We start from the raw sequence: 21,806 nt of genomic DNA, 5'->3' as shown, positions 1-21,806 counted from the left end.
TTAACCACTAGGCTATGGGGCTGGTCAAAATTGCATAGTTATTTTGAAGGCTGTTACTAATCTGAATTCAATGGTAAGAAAGCCTGAAATTGTATGATCTGGAGAGGAGATGTCATATTTTTTTTTTTTTTTACAAATTATTTCTTTCCACTTATGTATTATATTTGAATGAATTTGCTATATTAATGAGTTTTTGCTAATTTAGTGTAACTACAGGTTTTTAATATATTTAAATATTTCTATTAATTTCCAAAAATAAATAAAACTGTGTTTGTTATCTTAACCATTATTGGGGGTTCATTTTTGCTTATTAACAGCATTGGAGGATTATTAACAGCATTGGAGGATTAGGGAACTGATCTGTGACCATTAAAAGATATTTTAAGATCGCTTATGATTTTCACAGATTAGTCAAAGACTTGCCTGGTGATTGCTCATTCTTCCTTCTGTTGGGAAAGACCCAAATTGATTTTTGAGGAAAATCCTGGTGCAGTCATTTGCATTCTTATTCATGTCTTGTCTGAGGGCACATGCACTTGTCCTGGTTAGGCAGCTCCTCACCTTTCTTTTTTACTTTTTTTTTTTCAAGAATTATTTTATATAACTTTCTTTACTTTTTTAAAAAAAATTAACCATAGAGGAACAGAGCGAGAGAGCGAGAGGGAGGGAAAGTGAGGAAGCAAGCTGCCAGGTCCAGGACTTGAACAACAGTTGCCCATGTGGGAGTCCGGTGCCTCTAACAACCACACCACCTGCCAGCCCCAACTCTCACCTTTCTTAACAAGTTGTTTCCTGTGCTCTATTCAGCTGACTGTTGTGGCCTATTGACCTGCCTTTACCGTGTATCTCGAAAAATCAGCAACCGAGGGCCAGACCTGGAGCACACAACCTCCCTGTATCTCTGTGTCTTTCAGAAGCTCAGTTGATAGCTCAGAGCATCTTGGGGGGGGGGGGGGGGGGTGGTTGTCTGAAGAATATGGGACTTGTTATTTATTCTCCTAAGCACTCATAAGATGTCCTCTCAGGTCAAGTCTGTCAGAGCCGTGTCCTGTGGTATTTAGTCTCCCTCTCCCACCTTTTGCTAATGGACTGCATTTTGGCCTACGTCAGCAGTGTATACTGATGGATGCTCTAAGAAGAGAACCATCTGAAACCCACTATTACATTTTTGTAAAAAGGTTGATTAGGACATTTTCGCCACAGTATGTAGTGTCTCCTTCACGAACATCCGCAGGAGGATCTTTTCTCTGGTTTTATTATAGTCGTAATTATGCCTCTCTCCAGCTCTGTTGGTGCCTGGTTTGTTTCGGTTGTATGACTCTGGTGACTCATGTCCTAACCGATTGTTTGTTCTTCGTGATGCCTTTACTGGGCTCAGCGCTGAATTTCGGGCCCACCTGTAATGGGTATTTAGAAGACCTTATGATAGATCCTAACCACACCTATACAGACATTGTTATTTAATTTATATTATTTACTTTCCCTCAATCACTTACGATTTTGTCTGGTACATGCACACACGTATCCCTATATAGTCCTAGGCTGCTTTAAACCCATTGTGGAATAAAGTTGACATAAATTTAAAAGATAAACAAATTAGGATATATTAAGAATACTGTAAACAGTGGGTCATGTATGAATGTGTAACCAAATATTGGACTTTATTTCATGAGTATTACTGTGTGCTAGGCACTGGGTCCACAGCCAGCAGAAGAGTGACAATGGCATCCTAACATTGTAATCTCTGCTTTTGATGAACTTTATATTTCTTCTTGTAATTTTAAAACTATATCATGATTTTATAAGATGGGAATTGATTTTATGATGAATTTTATTAATTTATAATGATTTTATAAAATAAGAATGTGATTAATTCCAATGGAAATTTATATGGAGCCCTTTGGAGGGCTCCATATAAATTTACAGTGGGGGAAAACTCTGGTTGCACGTATATCCTGAATTTTAGTTGGAGAACCTGATCATCACAAATATCATTCCATTTTATGATGCTGTTCATGAAAGCAAGGTTTTACTTGTAGCTCTAGTTTTAAAAATGTGATTAAGAGGAATCTTCCCAACTGGTAATACTGGTAAGTGAATCATTATAAGCGAAGCAAAACTGGTCTAGCCATGATGGCATGCTGTGTCCACAGGCTGAGAACACATGAGAGGCCTAGATTTGATTCCCAGTCCGACCAGGCCAAGTGCTGCCAAGCCTGTAGCACTGGAAAGCTGAGGCAAGAGGATTGAGACTGATCCAGGTATCATAGTGAGCCAGGTGTAGTGAGGTGTACCTATACCTTTTTTTTAAGAGAAATTTTTGCTATGGGGCGTGTATATACTTGCGTGAGAGAGAGAGAGAGAGAGAGAGAGAGAGAGAGAGAGAGGGGGAGAGAGAGAGAGAGATGAAGAGAGAGAGAAAGCAAGAAATCATGCCCCTGGGGGGATGGCCACACCATAATCCCTTCTCCTTCATTTTCATCTCGGAATTTTGGACATGCACATGCACATGCCCAGTGTGAGTTTCAAGCCACTGGGTCTGGAACTCAGACCTTAGTCGGCCATATGGGAGTCCACCGACATGACCATTATGCCATCTGCTCGTCCCGGTATACCTGTAACTTTACCTGGGAAGCTAAGGCAGGACAATTGTGACATGGTGAGACCCTGTCTTAAATGAAGGAGGGTAAGAAGACAGGCAGACAGAACTAATAGCCATCTTCAGGATTGTCCTCATCGCTGGCATTAGATTGGCATCCTGGAAAAGACAGGATTGGAACGAAACAGGTAAGAGTTTGAATCACAGCCGCATACTAGTTAAATGACCTTCAGTAAGTGGTTAATGTTTTTGAACATTGTTTTTTTTTTTTTTTTTTTTTTTTGGGGGGGGGAATATATATAACTTCCTCATGAAATTATTAGGAAGATTAAGTTAAACAATACCCAAACACTATGTGGCATAATCAGGTACTTAATAAATTTGAATTTCTTCTCTCTGAGCATTCAGTTGGTTTTAGCAAGTGATTATGTGTTGTTCTTAATTTTCAGCTATTAAGAGTTTCTGCTTTTCAGTATTTAAATTTGTAATTTAGGATTATATACATAATTTTTTTTCTTTTTTTAAGAACTGTTTATTGGGAACCAGCAGTTAGTGTAATGGCTATGTCGCTGGACTCCCACGTTGTCTACCGCGGTTCGCGTCCTGGACCCGGTGGCTTAAAACTCACACCGAGCACGTGTGCATGCGTGCCCAAGATCCCGAGAGGAGAATGGAGGAGAAGGGATTGCAGTGTGGCCATCCCCCCTGGGGGGTGATTTCTCGCTTTCTGTCTCTATGTCTCTGTCTGTCTGGTGAGCACACGCGCCCTGTAGTGAAAAAACCTCTCAAAAAAAAAAAAAGAACTATTTATTTAATTTCACTTGTTATTATTTTTCAGTTTGACCAGACAGAGAGAGAGAGGGAAAGGGAAGCTAGAAAGCAAGCCGCCAAGTCTGGGACTCGAAGGAATCCAGAGCCTTTAACCACCACGCCACCTGCTGGCCCCTACGTAATATTCTTTCTAAATACTGCTTTTGTTAGTGAAGGTGTTGGGGCACATGAAGCTAGCTGAGAGCACTTGAATGCTTAAAGACGTAGGCAGGGAAGGAGCATATGTTCCTTGCTTTAGCAGCTGTAGCGACGAGGGTTACTGCTCATAAAGAGAGCAGTTTCTCTAAACAGTTCTTGCTTATTCTCTTTTGCAAGTTAAAAAAATATTTTTAAGGTGGGAGTATATGTCCTTTGAAGTAGAAATGTGTCCTAAGGAAATCATGCAGTTATGGAAGAAGCAGTGTGCGTGAGATGTCTGTTCCGTCCTTCTCCTGTTGGTGGGTATGATGGCCATTCCGTCCCTGTGCTCTCTGTCTCACACACACACACACACACACACACACACACACACGTGTTGTAATGTGAAGTGATATTTTGGAATTTGCAAGATAGCGCATAATTGAATTCTTTAGTAATTTAGAATCACAGGGCATCGTGGAACTTTAGGGATTGAAAACTTAGCAAATTTATTTAGAGTGAAAGTTCTTTTGAAGTAGTACTGTCCTGAGTTCCATGTAAGATCACAGGAAAACATTTTTGTTGTGAAGTGTAGTTAATTATGGTGAGAAGTATCTTAGAAAAGAATCAGAGTCAATGCAATTAGAGTGTATTTAAAATAGACTGAATTGTTAGCAAAGTTGAACTTGCTTGTCTCTTATTGTGTAGTAGTTAAGAGTTCACGCATGAAGCACACACTACTTGAATCTGACCCATTTTTTCTGAGCACGTATTTTTAAAAAAATTATTTTATTTGACTTCATTTGTTATTATCATTATTATTTAATTTGACCAGAGGGAGGCAGACAGAGAGAAAGAAGGAAAGTGAGAAAGCAAGCCACCAGGTCAGGGACTTGAACTACAGTTAGCCATGTGGGAGTCCAGTGCCTTTAACTACCACTCCACCTGCCGGCCCCCATGAGCAACATCTTAACTGTTTTGTGCCTTATTTGCTTTTCTGTAAAATTGGAATTATAATATCTTCTCATAACTTGTTGTAATAATTCAAGCTGTTTATATACCTAAAGATTTAAAAACAGTCTCTAACAGTAGTAGGCACTCAATGAATGTTGGTTTTTAACATTAGTATCAGTTACTTTTTGGGTGCTATTGAATATTTAAAAATTGAGAGTGAAATTATTGTTTTTCTTAGATATTTTGAGGCAGCTACATTGTTAAGCATCTGTTGAAACTGTACCATGTAGGGCCGCAGGCAGCATGGTGGTTAAGGCACTAGACTCTCACATAGCCCTGAGTGGTTTGAGTTTCAGATCTGGTGACTTGAAATTCACACTGGGCACATGTGTGTGCGTGCCCAAAATCCCAGGAGGAGAATGGAGGAGAAGGGATTGTGGCATGGCTATACTCCCTGGGGAGTGACTTCTCACTCTTCTCTCACTGTCTCTCTATAGTGAGAGCATGCGCACTATGGCAAAACCTTAAAAAAAAAAAAAAGAAGAAAGAAAAAATGTACCATGAGCCAGGCATTCTGCTAAGTGCTATGTGATATGAACTAGTGAATAAAACAGATATACTTTTTGTCCTCAAAATGTTTATTCTAGGTAGGAAAAGCAGACTTTTTTTTTTTTTTGAGAGTTTTTTTTGCTGTAGGGCGCATGCGCTCGCCAGACAGACAGAGAGAGACAGAGAGACAAAAAACGAGAAATCGCGCCACCGGGTCCAGGACATGAACTGCGGTCGACTATGTGGGAGTCAAGCGACATAGCTATTACGCTAACTTCTGGTCCCTGAAAAGTAGACTTTTTTTTTTTTGTTGTTGTTTTTTTTGGAGAGGTTTTTGCTATAGGGCGTGTGAGCTCACCACACAGACAGAGACAGAGAGACAGAAAGCGAGAAATCACCCCCCAGGGGGGATGGTCACGCCGCAACCCCTTCTCCTCCATTCTCCTCTTGGGATCTTGGGCATGCACACACACGTGCCCCGCGTGAGTTTAAGCCACCTGGTCCGGGACGTGAACCGCAGTCTACTACGTGGGAGTCCAGCGACATAGCCATTACACTAACTGCTAGTCCCAAAAGCAGACTTTTTTAAAAAAAGAATTATTTTATTTAACTTTATGTATTCTTTTTATTAATTTTCCAGTTTGATCAGAGAAAGAAAGACAAAGAGGGAAAGTGAGAAAGCAAGCTACCAGGTCCAGTACTTGAACCACAGTCTGCCATGTGGAAATCCAGCACCTTTAATCACCATGCCACCTGCCGGCTCCAACCAAACAGACATTGTTAATGTCTAATATTTGAACTTTACCATGTTCCAGCTTTTTGCTAGACCTATTATTTTTATATGGGCTTTTATTTGATGGGTCATAACATTTAATCCCAACAGTCTACAGCTTACATATATAAACATTATCCTCATTTCATATATGAAGCTAAACAAATTTAATTAACTTCATCAAGATTATACAGCTTGTAAGTGGCAGAACTGGAATTAAAATCCAGGTAATGTAATTCCAAAGCCCTGGTCCTTATTTAACCTCTGCTGGATGGTAAGTAAACATATAATAATAGTTTGTGTTCACAAAGATCTGTGGGGTACTGATTGATCCTAGCCTGCCTTTCCTTGAGTAGATATAGGAGTCAGATGATATTTTATTACTGGTATAGCAGGCATGGACAGTGGCTTGGATAGGTGACTCAAGTCTGCTTACTTCTCCACTGAACTGAACTTGTGCTCTCAGTCAGGTCAGCAGAACGGCTGGCCACAGAGGGCGAGGGAAGAAGTGCCCAGCCTGCAGGTGGCAGGCAAGCTCTGAGGCAGAGAGCTGGAGAAGCCGGTCACTAGCATTGGCCATTTCCCCAATTTCTTCCCCACAGCCTGTTTGAGAACTGAGTTTGGAGATAAGTATAAATTTGCTTGGTACTACTGAGAGAGAAGTTAGTATTTTATGAGTTTCGAAGGATCAAGGGGAATGGAAGAGAAGAGAACTCCCTCCCTTTATGTGGGATAAGGAGGGAATCAGAGAAGGTTTGTGACAGAATCATTGCTTGGGGCTGCTGAGATACATCCCTGCGGGAGTGACTGTAAGCCAGTACTTGAAGGATAAGAATTTAGCTGTGGGATGACCGTGGGGCCTAAGAGAATGTCTGGAACCAGGAACAGCCTGTCTAAATTAGGTGAAGGAGCTGCGTGTTCAGAACGTAGTGGCTGAGGGGGTTTAAAGGATATGAAAGGATGCTTGTGGAGAAGCATGTTAGGGGCAAAGCAGGAGACGGACTGGTCTGAGGAGGCAGACTGGTGACGAGGATGGCATGGACCGTAGTGTGGTAGTGGTGAAGAGAAGCTGAATTTGACATGCATTTTGGGGGTGGAAACCATGAGACTTGCTGATAGATTTGGGTGGGATCCAACAGACTGGAAGAAAGGGAAAAATCAAGGATGACACGTTTTCGGCTTAAGCAAGTGGTGGACAGTCCATTTATTGAGATAACAGATGCAGGGAGAGGAATGGTTCTGGGTGTTCGAACTTGTTAAATTTAAGATATTTGTCTTTCATGTGGAAATGTCAAGTAGGCAATTGGGTTTTGAGAAGAGATTTCAGTGAGAGACATAAATTTGGGTGTTTTTTAAATATATATGGCCATTAAGGAGAAAAATAGAGAGGCAAGACATCTGTGGGACAAAGACATGGGTTATTATCTGTTGATGAGAATGTGTATGGTATCCCCAGCAGAACTGATGAGAAATGTATTCATGTTGGAACATTCACTTTCCAAGCTAAGTGACACATGTGATTGAATGTATAAAAGAAATTTAAAATAAATAATAAAATTATATATGTGTGTGTGTTTGTGTGTGTGTGTGTATATATATATATATATGGCATTAAATTTAAAGTCATGGACTATAGATGAGATCATCCAGAAGGAGAATGTGAGAGAGAGAGTTCTTCATGCCCTGAAGAACTCCAATATACAGAGCTTGAGTAGAGGAAGCACACAGGATGGAGGCAGAGAAGGAACTGCCGTAGAGGTCATGGAAAACCAGTGGAAATGTTGATACTCCAGAAAGGAGAATATTTAGAGAGAGGGAAAGTGGTAACCTTGTCAATTGCTGATCCATAAAAGTGGCACTTGGATTTGATAATAGTGGTTAATTTTCCTTGAGAAGAGCAGTTTCGGAGTGGATTGAGGGAAAAATGGAGTTGAAATGAGTCAGCGGTGTAGCTCTGTATGTCTCAAGCCTGAAGAGATGTCTGAATCATCTGGAGATTTGGTCAGAATGTAGATTCTATTTTGAAGCCGAGATTGTGCATTTTAATGAGCTTCCAGATAATGCCAATGCTGCTGGTCCTTGGAGCACACATAGCAGGCATAGAGATTAGTGGTTCTCAAACTTTAGTGAGTTTAGGATTGTATGGAGGACTTGCCAAAATACAGATTACTGGATTTGCCCCAGAGTTTCTCATTGTATAGCTCTGGAGTAGTGTCTGAGAATTGGCATTTACTATAAATTCTTAGGTGAAACCGATGTAGCTGTTCTGGAAACTGAACTGTGGGAACATCTGGTGTCGATGAGTTTTTGGAGTACTTTAATTATGCCAGAAGCATCAACAGAAGTTTTTTGTTTGCTGAGGATGGGAAATAACTAGAGCATATTTATGTTGATGAGAATGACCCACCCAGTAGGTAAAGAGAAATTTAATGATGCAAGAGAGAAAGGGAATGAAGGAGCAAAGCCCTTGAGAAGAAAGCCGTGAGAGAGATGGCTTCAAACCAAGTACTACAATCTTGAGTTTGCTAAGAAGGGGATGTGTCCTTAGTTACAGCAAGAAAGAAGCTAGAGAAGATGGATCCGAGTGCACATAGGTTTATAGATTTGGTGGCGGACAGATGGAGCTTCTTTTTGATGGTCTCTATTCTCTTTTTAAGGTTTTTGCAATAAGGATATATGTGCTCACTGGAGAGAGACAGAGACAGAGAGAGAGGGAAAGTAAGAAATCACCACCCAGGGGTATGGCCAAGTTGCAATCCATTCTTCCCTTAGGATTTTGGGCATGCACTCATGTGAACCCAGCATGGTTTTCAAGCCTCTGGGTCTGGGACTCATGCCATGGTTGACCATGTGGGAGTCCAGCTCCTTAATCACTATTGCCACCTGTTGGCCCCTGAGGGTTTCCATTTTCTACGAGGAAGGGCAGTTATGAGGGTGGAAGGTGAGTTGGGGATTTGAGAGAGATGATGTTAAATGTTCACTTTGAGGTAGGAAAATGAACTTACTGGAAAAATAACGGCAGTACTGAGAGCCTATTTAAGTTCAGAAATTAAAAATAAAACCAGTCTGATTGAACATTCTTTTTTTTCTTCCAACAACAGTTAGTTCCTTGGATTCACACTTGTAGGAAAAAGTGGTCGAGATCACTCAAGGTTAGACTTTATCGTGGCAGGTGTAATACAACAGAGACAGTGAGCTCAGGTTATTATTATGGAACGGGAGGGGAAAAGAAGGCAGGAGAGGGCTGAAGAATAGAGACAGGCAGTGATGGTGGGGTCAGCGCATTTTTGTAGTGAGTGTTCAAGTAAGCTAGACAGAAACTAGAAGGGATAAGATGGTGGCGGAGGTGAGTGCTGCCATTTTATAGGTGGGATAGTTTCTGGAGGGCTAGGGTGTGTAGGGAGTGGCTGGACGAGGTGGAGTTTCCTAGAGAGGTCAGGAAACCGAGAGGATGTTGGATGTGCCCTCCATCTGGATGTTGAAGTTGCCAAGAATGATGACAGAAGTTGGGTGTGGAGAAAGACTTTTATAATAGATAGGAACTAACTACAGTGAATGCCAGAAAGTTCCAGGCCAGTGGATAACAGCAGCAGAGAGGAAGTGATGGTTTGTTAGGGTTGTGAGTCGTGGCTTTTAGAAAACGTACGGAAAGCAAGTCGCGATGTGGTGGTGTTTGCAAGGAGACACACAACCCTCCTGCTAGCCAAGAGGTACTTGGGCCCTGAGAGAGAACGCCCTCTAATGGCAGGGCTCAAAGGGAAGTCGTGACTTCAAGGTAGACATGGAGGGAGGGTGCGGGAACAAGGTTGAAGATTCGCAGGAATTTATCACGAATTGGGAGGTGGCGAGTGGAGAAAGAGAGTTTGGTAATGATAGATGACCAGAAAGCCTTTAGATGCTGGTTAGACTGAGATCAGCAGGATGAGGGATGATGGAATTAGCCCAGACAACGTCTAAAACTAACAGCGCACATCACGTTTTTTGTTGTGGCTATCACGAGTTTGCACTCCCCACGTCTCTGACTTCACCCCTTTCTACCCCCCACCCCCCATGCTCCACCCACACTGTGGCTCCTGCACTGCACGCCATACTCTTCCTACCTCTATTTCTTTTGTCATTTGCTTGTTTGCATCTGCTTTTTTGAGAAGTCGCATAGACAAACGGTCAATGGCATGAGCTGCGGATCCAGACTCTCTGCCTCGTTTTGGCTTTGTGACCACAGGCCAGTTAGTTAACCTCTCTGTGTTTCAGTTGGGAGGGGGTGGGATAATAGTACTTATTTCATAGGAGTCCTGTGGGACTATGGGCGTTCATTTTCAAAAGTTGATGTAGGGGCCAGTGGATGCAGTAGTGGTTATGGCGCTGGACTCTCACGTAGTCAACTGTGGTTTGAATCCTGGACCTGGCGACCTGAAAATCCCACTGAACACCTGTGCCCAAAATCCCAGGAGGAGAATGAAGGAGAAGGGATTGTGATGTGACCATCCCCACTTGAGGGGAGGGTGATTTTTTTCTTTCTCACTGTCTCTCTCCAGTGAATGTATGTGCTCTATGGCAAAAAAAAAAAAAAAAACTAAAAAAAAAAAAAGTTAATGTAAAAGTCCTTAAACAGGTACTTGTTTGTGTTAAAGATTCAATAAATGTTTCCATTACCATTGTTATTTTTCCTATTCAAAGCTTTTCCCTTCTAGCTTCACCTGGTTAGTGTAGTACTTCCTCGTCGTTCAGTTCTCGGCCCAGTTACACTTCCTCAGATATCTTAGCTAACGCAGTGTGACGCCCTTGGCTCACCGTCTGTCCCATTACTCTTTTGAATGCAGTCAAGCTTTCATCACTGTCGGAATTATTATCTAATTCTGCCCCCCCATCCCTTGAGGGGAGGACTTTATTGCCTGGTTTCCCACTGTATTGCCTCTAGAATATGCCAGATACTTCGCAGGTGTTCCAGAAATATTTATGCCAGCTCCTTGTCCTGGAAACCTGACCTTTATCCTGCTCAGGCAGCTGGAACGGGAGGGGAAAAGAAGGCAGGAGAGGGCTGAAGAATAGAGACAGGCAGTGATGGTGGGGTCAGCGCATTTTTGTAGTGAGTGTTCAAGTAAGCTAGACAGAAACTAGAAGGGATAAGATGGTGGCGGAGGTGAGTGCTGGCATTTTATAGGTGGGATAGTTTCTGGAGGGCTAGGGTGTGTAGGGAGTGGCTGGACGAGGTGGAGTTTCCTAGAGAGGTCAGGAAACCGAGAGGATGTTGGATGTGCCCTCCATCTGGATGTTGAAGTTGCCAAGAATGATGACAGAAGTTGGGTGTGGAGAAAGACTTTTATAATAGATAGGAACTAACTACAGTGAATGCCAGAAAGTTCCAGGCCAGTGGATAACAGCAGCAGAGAGGAAGTGATGGTTTGTTAGGGTTGTGAGTCGTGGCTTTTAGAAAACGTACGGAAAGCAAGTCGCGATGTGGTGGTGTTTGCAAGGAGACACACAACCCTCCTGCTAGCCAAGAGGTACTTGGGCCCTGAGAGAGAACGCCCTCTAATGGCAGGGCTCAAAGAGAAGTCGTGACTTCAAGGTAGACATGGAGGGAGGGTGCGGGAACAAGGTTGAAGATTCGCAGGAATTTATCACGAATTGGGAGGTGGCGAGTGGAGATAGAGAGTTTGGTAATGATAGATGACCAGAAAGCCTTTAGATGCTGGTTAGACTGAGATCAGCAGGATGAGGGATGATGGAATTAGCCCAGACAACGTCTAAAACTAACAGCGCACATCACGTTTTTTGTTGTGGCTATCACAAGTTTGCACTCCCCACGTCTCTGACTTCACCCCTTTCTACCCCCCACCCCCCATGCTCCACCCACACTGTGGCTCCTGCACTGTGCGCCATACTCTTCCTACCTCTATTTCTTTTGTCATTTGCTTGTTTGCATCTGCTTTTTTGAGAAGTCGCATAGACAAACGGTCAATGGCATGAGCTGCGGATCCAGACTCTCTGCCTCGTTTTGGCTTTGTGACCACAGGCCAGTTAGTTAACCTCTCTGTGTTTCAGTTGGGAGAGGGTGGGATAATAGTACTTATTTCATAGGAGTCCTGTGGGACTATGGGCGTTCATTTTCAAAAGTTGATGTAGGGGCCAGTGGATGCAGTAGTGGTTATGGCGCTGGACTCTCACGTAGTCAACTGTGGTTTGAATCCTGGACCTGGCGACCTGAAAATCCCACTGAACACCTGTGCCCAAAATCCCAGGAGAATGAAGGAGAAGGGATTGTGATGTGACCATCCCCACTTGAGGGGAGGGTGATTTCTTTCTTTCTCACTGTCTCTCTCCAGTGAATGTATGTGCTCTATGGCAAAAAAAAAAAAAAAAACTAAAAAAAAAAAAAGTTAATGTAAAAGTCCTTAAACAGGTACTTGTTTGTGTTAAAGATTCAATAAATGTTTCCATTACCATTGTTATTTTTCCTATTCAAAGCTTTTCCCTTCTAGCTTCACCTGGTTAGTGTAGTACTTCCTCGTCGTTCAGTTCTCGGCCCAGTTACACTTCCTCAGATATCTTAGCTAACGCAGTGTGACGCCCTTGGCTCACCGTCTGTCCCATTACTCTTTTGAATGCAGTCAAGCTTTCATCACTGTCGGAATTATTATCTAATTCTGCCCCCCCATCCCTTGAGGGGAGGACTTTATTGCCTGGTTTCCCACTGTATTGCCTCTAGAATATGCCAGATACTTCGCAGGTGTTCCAGAAATATTTATGCCAGCTCCTTGTCCTGGAAACCTGACCTTTATCCTGCTCAGGCAGCCTGTGGTAGCAAGGTGCCAGGGATCCCAGGCAGAAGACAGAGTCCAGCTCTGTGTCTGTCAGTCAGTAGGCTGTCTCACAGCCGGCTGCCTGGTATTGTCAATGTTACTGGAACACAACCACACCTGTTTTTTCAATCTGGCTGCTTTCTGGCTGCGGTCACAGAGCTGACTAGTCACGACAGAAACTCTCGAGCTCCCAAAGTCTAAAATACCACTACCTGGACCTTTCCAGAGTAAGTTTTCTGAATAAGTTTTTCTTGTGATTTAGATGCATGCAAAAGACTAGAAGTTTCGAAAATAGCAACCGAAACGTTCTTTAGATGGTAGGCCTACAAGTCATTTTAGTTTTTCTATTTGCCTTTTTTTTTGGTATTTTGTTTTAGACTCACTTAATTGCGAAATGAAATAGCCTTGTATATACTCAAGAACAATATTTAGAGCACCTTTAATGGCATGTCTTTTTTTTTTTTCTTTTAAGTGCTGCTTTTGACACAAAAACTGGGTTGCGTGTAGCAGTGAAGAAGCTCTCCAGACCGTTTCAGTCCATCATTCACGCCAAAAGGACCTACAGAGAACTGCGGTTACTTAAACACATGAAGCACGAAAATGTAAGTTACCGAGGAAGAGACTCTGTTCTTCAATAGGCTGGAAAAGACTTGTGTTTTAATTACTGCCAGTGGGAATACGTTGGAGCGCATCCAGCTTTGGCGCACGCTTCCTGAGCTGGCGTTTTACTGTCATTGGATTGTGTCAGTTCAAAGCCTTGGAAAGTGCTGTGTCTTCCTAAAGTTCTAATTACGCGTAACAAGTTTTAGAGGGAAGACTGTTTAAACAGTTTGTTAGGGCTGGCTCTGTATCCTAGTGCTTAAGGGAGCCAGATACCACATGGCTTACTGCGGTTCAAATCTTGTCCCCGGTGGCTTGACAATCATGCCGGGTGCCTGTGTGTGGGTGCGCCAGATCCCCAAAGGATGGAGAAACAGAGGGGATTGTGGTATGACTATTCCCCATCGCGGGGTGTGTTCTCCCCCATCTCAGTCTGTCTCTCTCTGCCAAGCCCACATACCCTCTGGCAATTAAAATGTAAAAAAATTTAAAAAGGGCATATTTTGAAGTGCAACCAAAAATTGACAAGGATTTTTTTCTCCCAATTTGCCAGAGTGTGTGTGCATGCTCATCAGAGAGAGACAGAGAGGGAAATCCAGAAAGCGCCCCCCACCCGCCCCCTTTGGACAATGGTCACCACAGTTTCTTCTCCTCTGTCTCTTTTTCTTTGGGGATTTTGGGCACACACGCACATGTGCTTGGTGTGTTTTTAAAGCTGCTAGGTTCAAGACTTGCAGTTGCCCATGTGGAATCTAGCTGCTTTAGCCACCAGCCATGGGTCGGCCCAACAAGAATTTTTAAGAGAAAATATTAAAAAGAAGCTGTGCATTCTTTGCCTGGTTTGCTTAAGACTATATTATCAGAATAGCCGGGACCCATGGCATTTTGTGTGTATCATGGGTTATTTGAGGGAAATATTTGAGGTAGAATACTTTAGGGTTACTAAAAGTCCTATTAAGGATGGCTTTTATTTTATGTATTACTTAAAAATGTTAAATCTTGGTCAGTGGGTAGTATGGTGGTTAAGGCGTTGTATTCCGTCATGGCTAACTGTGGTTGGAGTCCTGGACCCAGTGACTTGAAAATCACCAGGACTCATGGGCATGTATACCCAAAATCCTAAAAGGAGAAGGGATTGCCATGTGGCCATCTCCTTAGGGGGATGACTTCTCATTTTCCCTCTTGCTCTCCCTGGCAAGTGTACACACCCTATGGCAAAAACACCCAAAACCTTAAAAGTACTTAATTTTAATAATTTTTGTTTTGAAATCGTCAAGAGATAGCCTTTCCAGATTTAGGTATTATTAAATGTGACAGAAACATGTTGTTTAAGGGTTTCTTTTCATTCCCTCCAGTTTGATAGTTTGAGAAATACCATTCTTCAAATACTTGTAAATTCTAGCATACTAAGTAAATAATCGGGATATTACCTGAAAGTGAAAAAGCAATCGACTAGAGACACTTGTCTTTCTGAATTTCAAAATAAGCTAAGAATTTCTATGAGTTCTGTATGAAAGATATTTTGACATTTGTAGCATTGTAGACACAATGGCAACAGAGGGACCAGCAGGTGGAGTGGTGGTTAAGGCGCTGGATTCCACATGGCTGGCTGAGGTTTGAGTCCTACACCTGGCAGCTTGCTTCTCACTCTCCCTCCCGCTATCTCTCTGTCTCTTGCTGGTCAAACTGAAGAACAATGATAATAAATAAAATTAAATAAATGATTATTTTAAAGCAAACGATGGCAATAAAGAGTTTAGAACTCTTGGGCTCTGCTGCTGATTACTGCGTAGAAGAAAACTCATAATATGTGATTTTATTCCTTGGTGATGCAGACTTTTTCTTTATTAGTAATTAAACTGTTTTCTCCATAGTGAGAAAGAGCATCGTAGATAAGTGGTACTTTGTTTTTTCTTATTTGACTTGCTTTATTAGTGCAAATTCCTTCTAAATGGAGAGTATTGAGACTTAGATTTGTGATTGTATTATGGCTATTGCTATAATCACAGCTGCAGCTTTTCATTTATTTCTGTGTTTTATTTTGGTAGCATACTATTGAGAGAATCCTGTTTGCTTGAAATAATTTCTGTTTCTAAGCATAAAATTTCATGTAAACAGCTATGTGCAAACCTGAGTTGTGAAAAAGTTCAGTGTGGAACTGCGGCCTTCCTAGTCACTGGCGTGTTTATAAGAAGTCAAGATATGTAGAAAAAGCTAGCAGGAGAAACTTCATTGCTGGGTCTGCATAGAATCAAGGTATCTTGGCAGCTTGACTGTTTACATTTGTTTGAACATATTTGAGTATGTAGGCTATTTTCTATTGCACATTAATAAATGTGACAGAGACACTGTCACAGCTTTTTTAAATATAAAGAATACTTTCAAATGGAATATAAGCCAAACGTGTGTGGGACCCCAGAGCACCTCTGGGAGGCCCTGGTGCCCCACCGATGTAGCCTGTGCTAATTTAAGAACATCTGGTATAGGAGATGGCCAGCACTACATTTCATTGTTTTGCTTTTCTTCATAGACAATTTAAGCCAGTGTTTAGGGCAAAATTATTTTGGGGATATCTGAATCTGTGCTTTGTTTTTTCCAGTAAGCATAAGAGGCAACCATGTTTACTTTTAATACTTTAGTGTTCTGTAATGAAATGTCCTGAAATGTTTTATATAATATTAGGCTAGTTACTTGTGGGCCATTCTGTGCTCATCAGAAGTGGGGTGGCCACAGAGTGATGGGATGTAGTCAGTCTAATTTAGGAAAGGCTACAAAACTCTTTCCAAAAAAAAGGGCTGATAATATGAGAAAAACAGGATTTTTTAAAAAATGTCTTGCAATAGGGTGTGTGCATCTCAGAGAGAGAGAGAGAGACAGAGAATGTGAGAAATTACTCCTGCCCCACCCCTGGGTATGGCCACACCACAATCCCTTCTCTTCCATTCCCCTCTCAGGATTTTGGGCACATGCACACATATGCCCAGCATGTTTTTTTTAAAGCCACTGGGTCCAGGACTCAAATCGTGGTTGACCATGTAGAAGTCCAGCTCCTTAACCACCATGCCACCTGCTAACCTCAATCGAAAATTTTAATCATTAGTAACAAATAGCATTTTAGGTGCCAGAATGCACATGTGATTTTTTTTTTGAAACGCAAAAATGCCTCTAACTCACAATTAGTTCATCTTGATTTACTGTTTCTATTGGTGATAATGAATGATGGATGCACATTTATAGGTGAGTAAGTACAGCTGGGGGTGTCCTCTGACACTGGGAGTTACTCTCTGAACAGTTAGCTGGCCCGGTCCTGGTAGGGTTTGCGGCCTTGATCTCATGAATACCTGCTGGAGGGAAAGCTTAAGGCGAGGCTGCCCACCAGCTGCATCCTGTGCTGCCTGGGCACGCAGCACCAACTACCCACCGACAGCCCTGGAGGTCTGTGCATTCGGAAATTGAAAAATAATTGAAAGAGCTGTTTTATCATTTATTTTATAAATTCTATTTAAATTTAACATTATCGTAGGAGACCAAGTGGTTGTTTTGGAGTGGTTACATTAAAGATATTAGGTATTCTTTGATTGACTACTGAATTAAAGTGGTTTTTACAGGTGTATGCTAGTTTAATAAAAATCTATCACTTCTGTTTGCCAGCTTTTGGGCCATTGTAGCATTGTCATTATAGGTATTTATTGCTTATTTGTATTGCAAATGTCTTTTCTAACAATTTGATTTCTAGGTTACTTTTAGGTGACTGAAATCATATAATAGCAGAAAGAATAAAGGAATATGATTCAAACTAAAAGGGAATAGATTATGGAATATTCCTTAAATATTCTCCAGATCTAGTTTAATGCTAGGGAAGTTTTGTTTGACAGTATTTTCCTTATGATTAATACTCCATGAATATAGTTACTAGAGGAGGGATATATTTTAAAGCCCACCAGAAAATTTAAAAACACTGTGATGTAATTAGATAGTTTTAATCTCATAAAATTATTGTTTTGGGTGTGTTTATGTTAAATACTTTAAATACGTAGTGTAAATATTTTCTTTCTTTTTTAAAAAATAATTGTTTTATTTAACTTTATTTATTTATTTTAATTTGACCAAAGAGGGACAGAGTGAGAGAGAGAAAGAGAGCGAGAGAGAGAGAGAGCAAGCTGGCAGGTTGAGACTTGAACAGTCGGCCCTGTGGGAGTCCGGCTTCCCCAACCACCACGCCACCGGCTGGCCCCAGTATTTCCTTTCTTAGGAAATTAAAATTTGCTTGGTGTTTACTAGTCTGCCTTTTCCATTCTCCCCTCCCCAGGTTTATCATGCTTCTTGCAGTGATGCTTTTTTTTCTTTTTTGACTTGCCAGAGGGCACGTGCACTGACTGGCCAGGAGGCAGCGAGGAGAGAAGGAAAGTGAGAAAGCACCGCCCCATGGGTAATGGTCGTGCTGCATCCCTTCTCCTCCTCTCCCTTTTCAGCATCGGGGCACACACATACACACGTCTGATGTGTTTCGCAAGCTGCCAAATCCCGGATTGGAAGTACGCAATTGCCATGTGAGATCCAGCCACCCCAAGTACCATACCATGGACTGGCCCCTCCATACTTTAATCATTTTAATAATTTAGGTTAGCTTTATGTCTCAAATTCTGTTATTGGAAGTAGCTGACTCAGGTAGTTTCCCTATGTGTATTGTAATTCCTTTTTTTTTTTTTTTTTTAAGAGACTTTTGCCTTAAGGTGTGAACACTCACCAGAGCGAGCGAGTGACAGACAGACACAGCGAGAGGGAGAGTGAGAAATCACCCCGGGGGGATGACCACCTCACAATCCATTCTCCTTCTGGGATCCTGGGCACGCAAGCACGTGTGCCTTGTGTGATTTTTGAAGCCGCCTGTCCAGGACCCAAACCACAGTCAGCCACGTGGAATCCAGTGGTGTAACTGCTACGCCATCTACTGGCCCCTATGTATTATAATTTTTTATAAAACTAGGTTGTGATCATCGCTTATTTGGTGATTCATTGTTAGCCCTTTGTGTCAGACACCTTCAGATATGTTGTCTACTTAATCTTCCCCACTGTACTATGAAAATAAGCAATGATATACCCATGCCTTTCATTTGAGGAAAGTAGGACTCAGAGAAGATACTAAACGTATTTACAGAATATTAATCGAACTCTTGTTGTATGTCAGGTACCATTCCAAGTGCTGGACTTTTAGAGTGACAAAGTCTTAGCTCATAAGTATAAGAAATCACAAACTGATAGTGGCGTCAAACTTACAGGTGTTTGATTTCACAATGCCTTTCGTGTTTTCAAACTGAAGTTAGAACTTTTACTTGAGGTGCTTTTATTTTTAAAATTTTTTTAAGAGAATTTTCCTATTGGCTTCGTGCACTTCCCAGAGAGAGAGAGAGAGAGAGAGAGTAAGAAATCACCCCCCAGGGGGAATGGCCACATTGCAATCCCTTCTCTCTTCTCCTCTTGGGATTTTGGGCACACACACATATGTGCCTGGCCCGAGGTTAAACTGCCAGGTCCAGGACTTGAACCACTCTCAGCCATATGGGAGTCCAATGCCTTAACCACCATGCCATCTACTGGTCCCTACTTTAAGATGTTTTAGGTTTGTTTTGTTTTTCTGTCTTTGAGGAAACACATGAATAATCTTCTATAAATTGGATCTCTAATGGTTTATTCGATTGCAATAATGTAAAACAATGCATGTTATTTTTAGCTTTTCTTATTATATTGAGGAGCTAGGGTAGCTCAGGTAGCAAGAATCAGTGATTAGAAAATACTGGGACAGAAGAATAAAATTGGCTTCTAGATCTCAGCTACCTTCAGTAGAAATAGATGTAGGGGAGAGAGATCAAAGGGCCAAAGCTTCAGCCAGGAATGTGTCACACTCAGGAATCAATTGTGTTTTAGATGGAGGAGGAGAAAGAAAATAGATTTGACTTAAATTTAAAGCGCTGTTTAGAAGGTACCATGCTAAGGGCACAGATGCACTATTTGTGGGAAGGTGTATCGGTCTCATCTGTTTGGAGGACAATTTGACAATATTAAGATCCTTACATATTGGGTTGGACAAGTCATGATGTATTTTTTTCTATGCAAAAATGCATCATGACTTTTCCCATAACCCGATATATTGGTATCCTTACATCCTATAATTCTGTCTTAAAATTTATTTTCTGGAAGAAAATACAAGATGTGAAAATAGTATAGCTGTAATGATGTTTGGTGCATGAGCGTAAAATAAATTTAAAATAATTAAAAAAAGTATATATTACAATATTCCTTAAATGTCCAAAAGATAGGAAATTGCTTCAATTATGGTATATACAAATGATAGATATGACATACATAAGTATTATTGAAAAATACTTGAAAACATGAGAGAGGTCGTTGTATGTTAAGTGAAAATGCAGGATATAAAACAATATCCTGCAGAGTATAACCCCAGTTTAATTTATGTACAACTGAAGAATCAAAGAGAAGAAAATACGTCAAAATGTTAATGATAGTTATAATGACTGGTATAATTACGGGTAATTTTGATTTTCTTGCAGTTGTCTGGGTAAGGATCTAAAGAGTTTCTCCGTCTCTTTCCTTTGGAACAGTTTATATGAACTTGAAAAGACATTGTCCTTGAATTCCAAAGCCTTTTCCTTACCCTGTGCTCCTTCATCAGGTTCAGGCTGTATAATTGCAGTTGCTTTTAACAGTCTAATATTTGGATGAGCAGAGTAATGTCCTAATTAGAAGTTCTTTTTTTTTTTCATGATAAAGTTTTGAGCATTAACTTTTAGAGCTGTTTGTTTAACTTGGCTCTGTAGAACAGCACACTAGTGAGGGGACAGTCATGGTTTCCATTTTCATGAAGATTATTTAACTTCTGTTTATTTCACATCCAGATACCCTTAAATTTGGTGGGGCATACAGATTAACTATAATATTTCTTGTTTTCAATTTGTAGAACTGAGTGGTCCGTGTTTTAGGGGAGAACTGGGGGAGAGGTGCTCTATATGGATAAGCCAGTGTAACTCGGCGGCTGGAAAAATTGCTCAGAGACAATGGATTGCTGAGTAATAAGTAGCTCTTTATCTGTGTATAAAGATAACCTTTTTTTTCCTTTCTTTTTCAAGTTTATTTATTTTATAAGCAGGGGAGGAGGGGAGAAAGCACTCCCAGCAGGGTCTTGACACCATGATCTACCCCCAGCATTCAGCCAGCCCCGGATCATGGGTAGGAGTGTGCCTGGCGTGGTAGGAGAGGTCTCTGGACTTGAACCAGGAACCTTCTTGTGTGAGATGCCTTACAGAGCAACATGTTTTTCTCCTGTACCACTGTCTGACCCCTTTTTTTTCATTTTTAAATCATCTGATCTAGAGCTGATCCTAGTGCCTGGTGGTTAAAGGAGCTAGATCCCATATGGCCAACCAAAGAAATACTTGAAAACATGAGACCACAGTTTGAGGCTTGGCCCCGGGGCTTGTAAAACACCCCAGGCCCATGTGCTTGTGTGCCCCAAATCCCAGTAGGGTGGAGAAATGAGAAGAAGGGACTGCAGCATGACTGGACCCCATGGAGGGTGTTTTCTCCCCGGCCCTCTCCCTGTCTCTTCTCTGGCAATTAAAAATCATCTGATCTAAATACCTGATAGGGATTAAGAAAATTATCTTAATACTAAGATTATTGTGAGAATAATACTAAGATTATTGTGAAAATATGGTGAGACGCTATTTTGGGGCTTTAGAAATGTCAGTTTTATAATCGTTAAACAATGTAAACAGGTATCCAAACATCACGTTGTACCCCATAAATATGTACAGTTACGTGTCAGTTGCAAATTGTAAAGAAGTCAGTTTGAAAGTCTGTATACTTACATGAAAAAAAATTTTTGGTGGAATACTTTTTTGTTGTTTAGATTTTTGCCATAGGGCACACGTGCCCCCAGAGATAGTGAGAGGGAAAGTGAGAAATCCCCCCCCCCCCCATGGGGGATGGCCATGCCACAATCCCTTTTCCTCCATGCTCCTCCTGGGATTCTGGGTATACATAGACATAATTCTAGTGTGATTTTTGAGCCACTGGGTCTGGAACTCAAGCTGTGGTTGGCCATGTGGTAGTCCAGCACATTAGCCACCATGCCACCTGCTGGCCTGGTGGAAAACATTTTAAAAAGTGACATATTGGGGGGGGGGGCCCAGCAGTTAGGTTAATGGCTATGTCGCTGGACTCCCACGTAGTTGACCGCGGTTCACGTCCCAGACCCGGTGGCTTAAAACTCAAGCTGGGTGCATGTGCGTGCGTGCCCAAGATCCTGAGAGGAGAATAGAAGAGAAGGGATTGCAGCATGGCCATCCCCCCTGGGGGTGATTTCTTGCTTTCTGTCTCTCTGTCTCTATGGCAAGCACACATGCCCTATAGCAAAAACTTTTCCAAAAAAAAAAAAAAGTGACATATTGGGGGGGGGGGCCCAGCAGTTAGGTTAATGGCTATGTCGCTGGACTCCCACGTAGTTGACCGCGGTTCACGTCCCAGACCCGGTGGCTTAAAACTCAAGCTGGGTGCATGTGCG

The 21,806-nt window shown here is 41.7% G+C and overlaps 1 protein-coding gene across 5 annotated transcripts in view; it reads left to right on the top strand.

Moving 5' to 3' along the window:
• Positions 1–21,806, top strand: part of MAPK14 (mitogen-activated protein kinase 14) — a 97,108-nt gene that overhangs the window by 27,771 nt on the left and 47,531 nt on the right. For all 5 annotated transcript variants that reach the window (XM_006148646.3, XM_006148645.3, XM_014587876.2 and 2 more), the window contains exon 2: positions 13,098–13,227. In XM_006148646.3, coding sequence (XP_006148708.1) covers positions 13,098–13,227 — 130 coding nt within the window. The remainder of the gene's footprint in view (positions 1–13,097; positions 13,228–21,806) is intronic.

This window comes from Tupaia chinensis, unplaced genomic scaffold (genome assembly GCF_000334495.1).
Source record: "Tupaia chinensis unplaced genomic scaffold, TupChi_1.0 Scaffold000238_1, whole genome shotgun sequence".
NCBI classification, from domain to species: Eukaryota; Metazoa; Chordata; class Mammalia; order Scandentia; family Tupaiidae; genus Tupaia; species Tupaia belangeri.
Note: the sequence above shows the minus strand (reverse complement) of the source record. Positions and strands in the feature narration are given on the sequence as shown.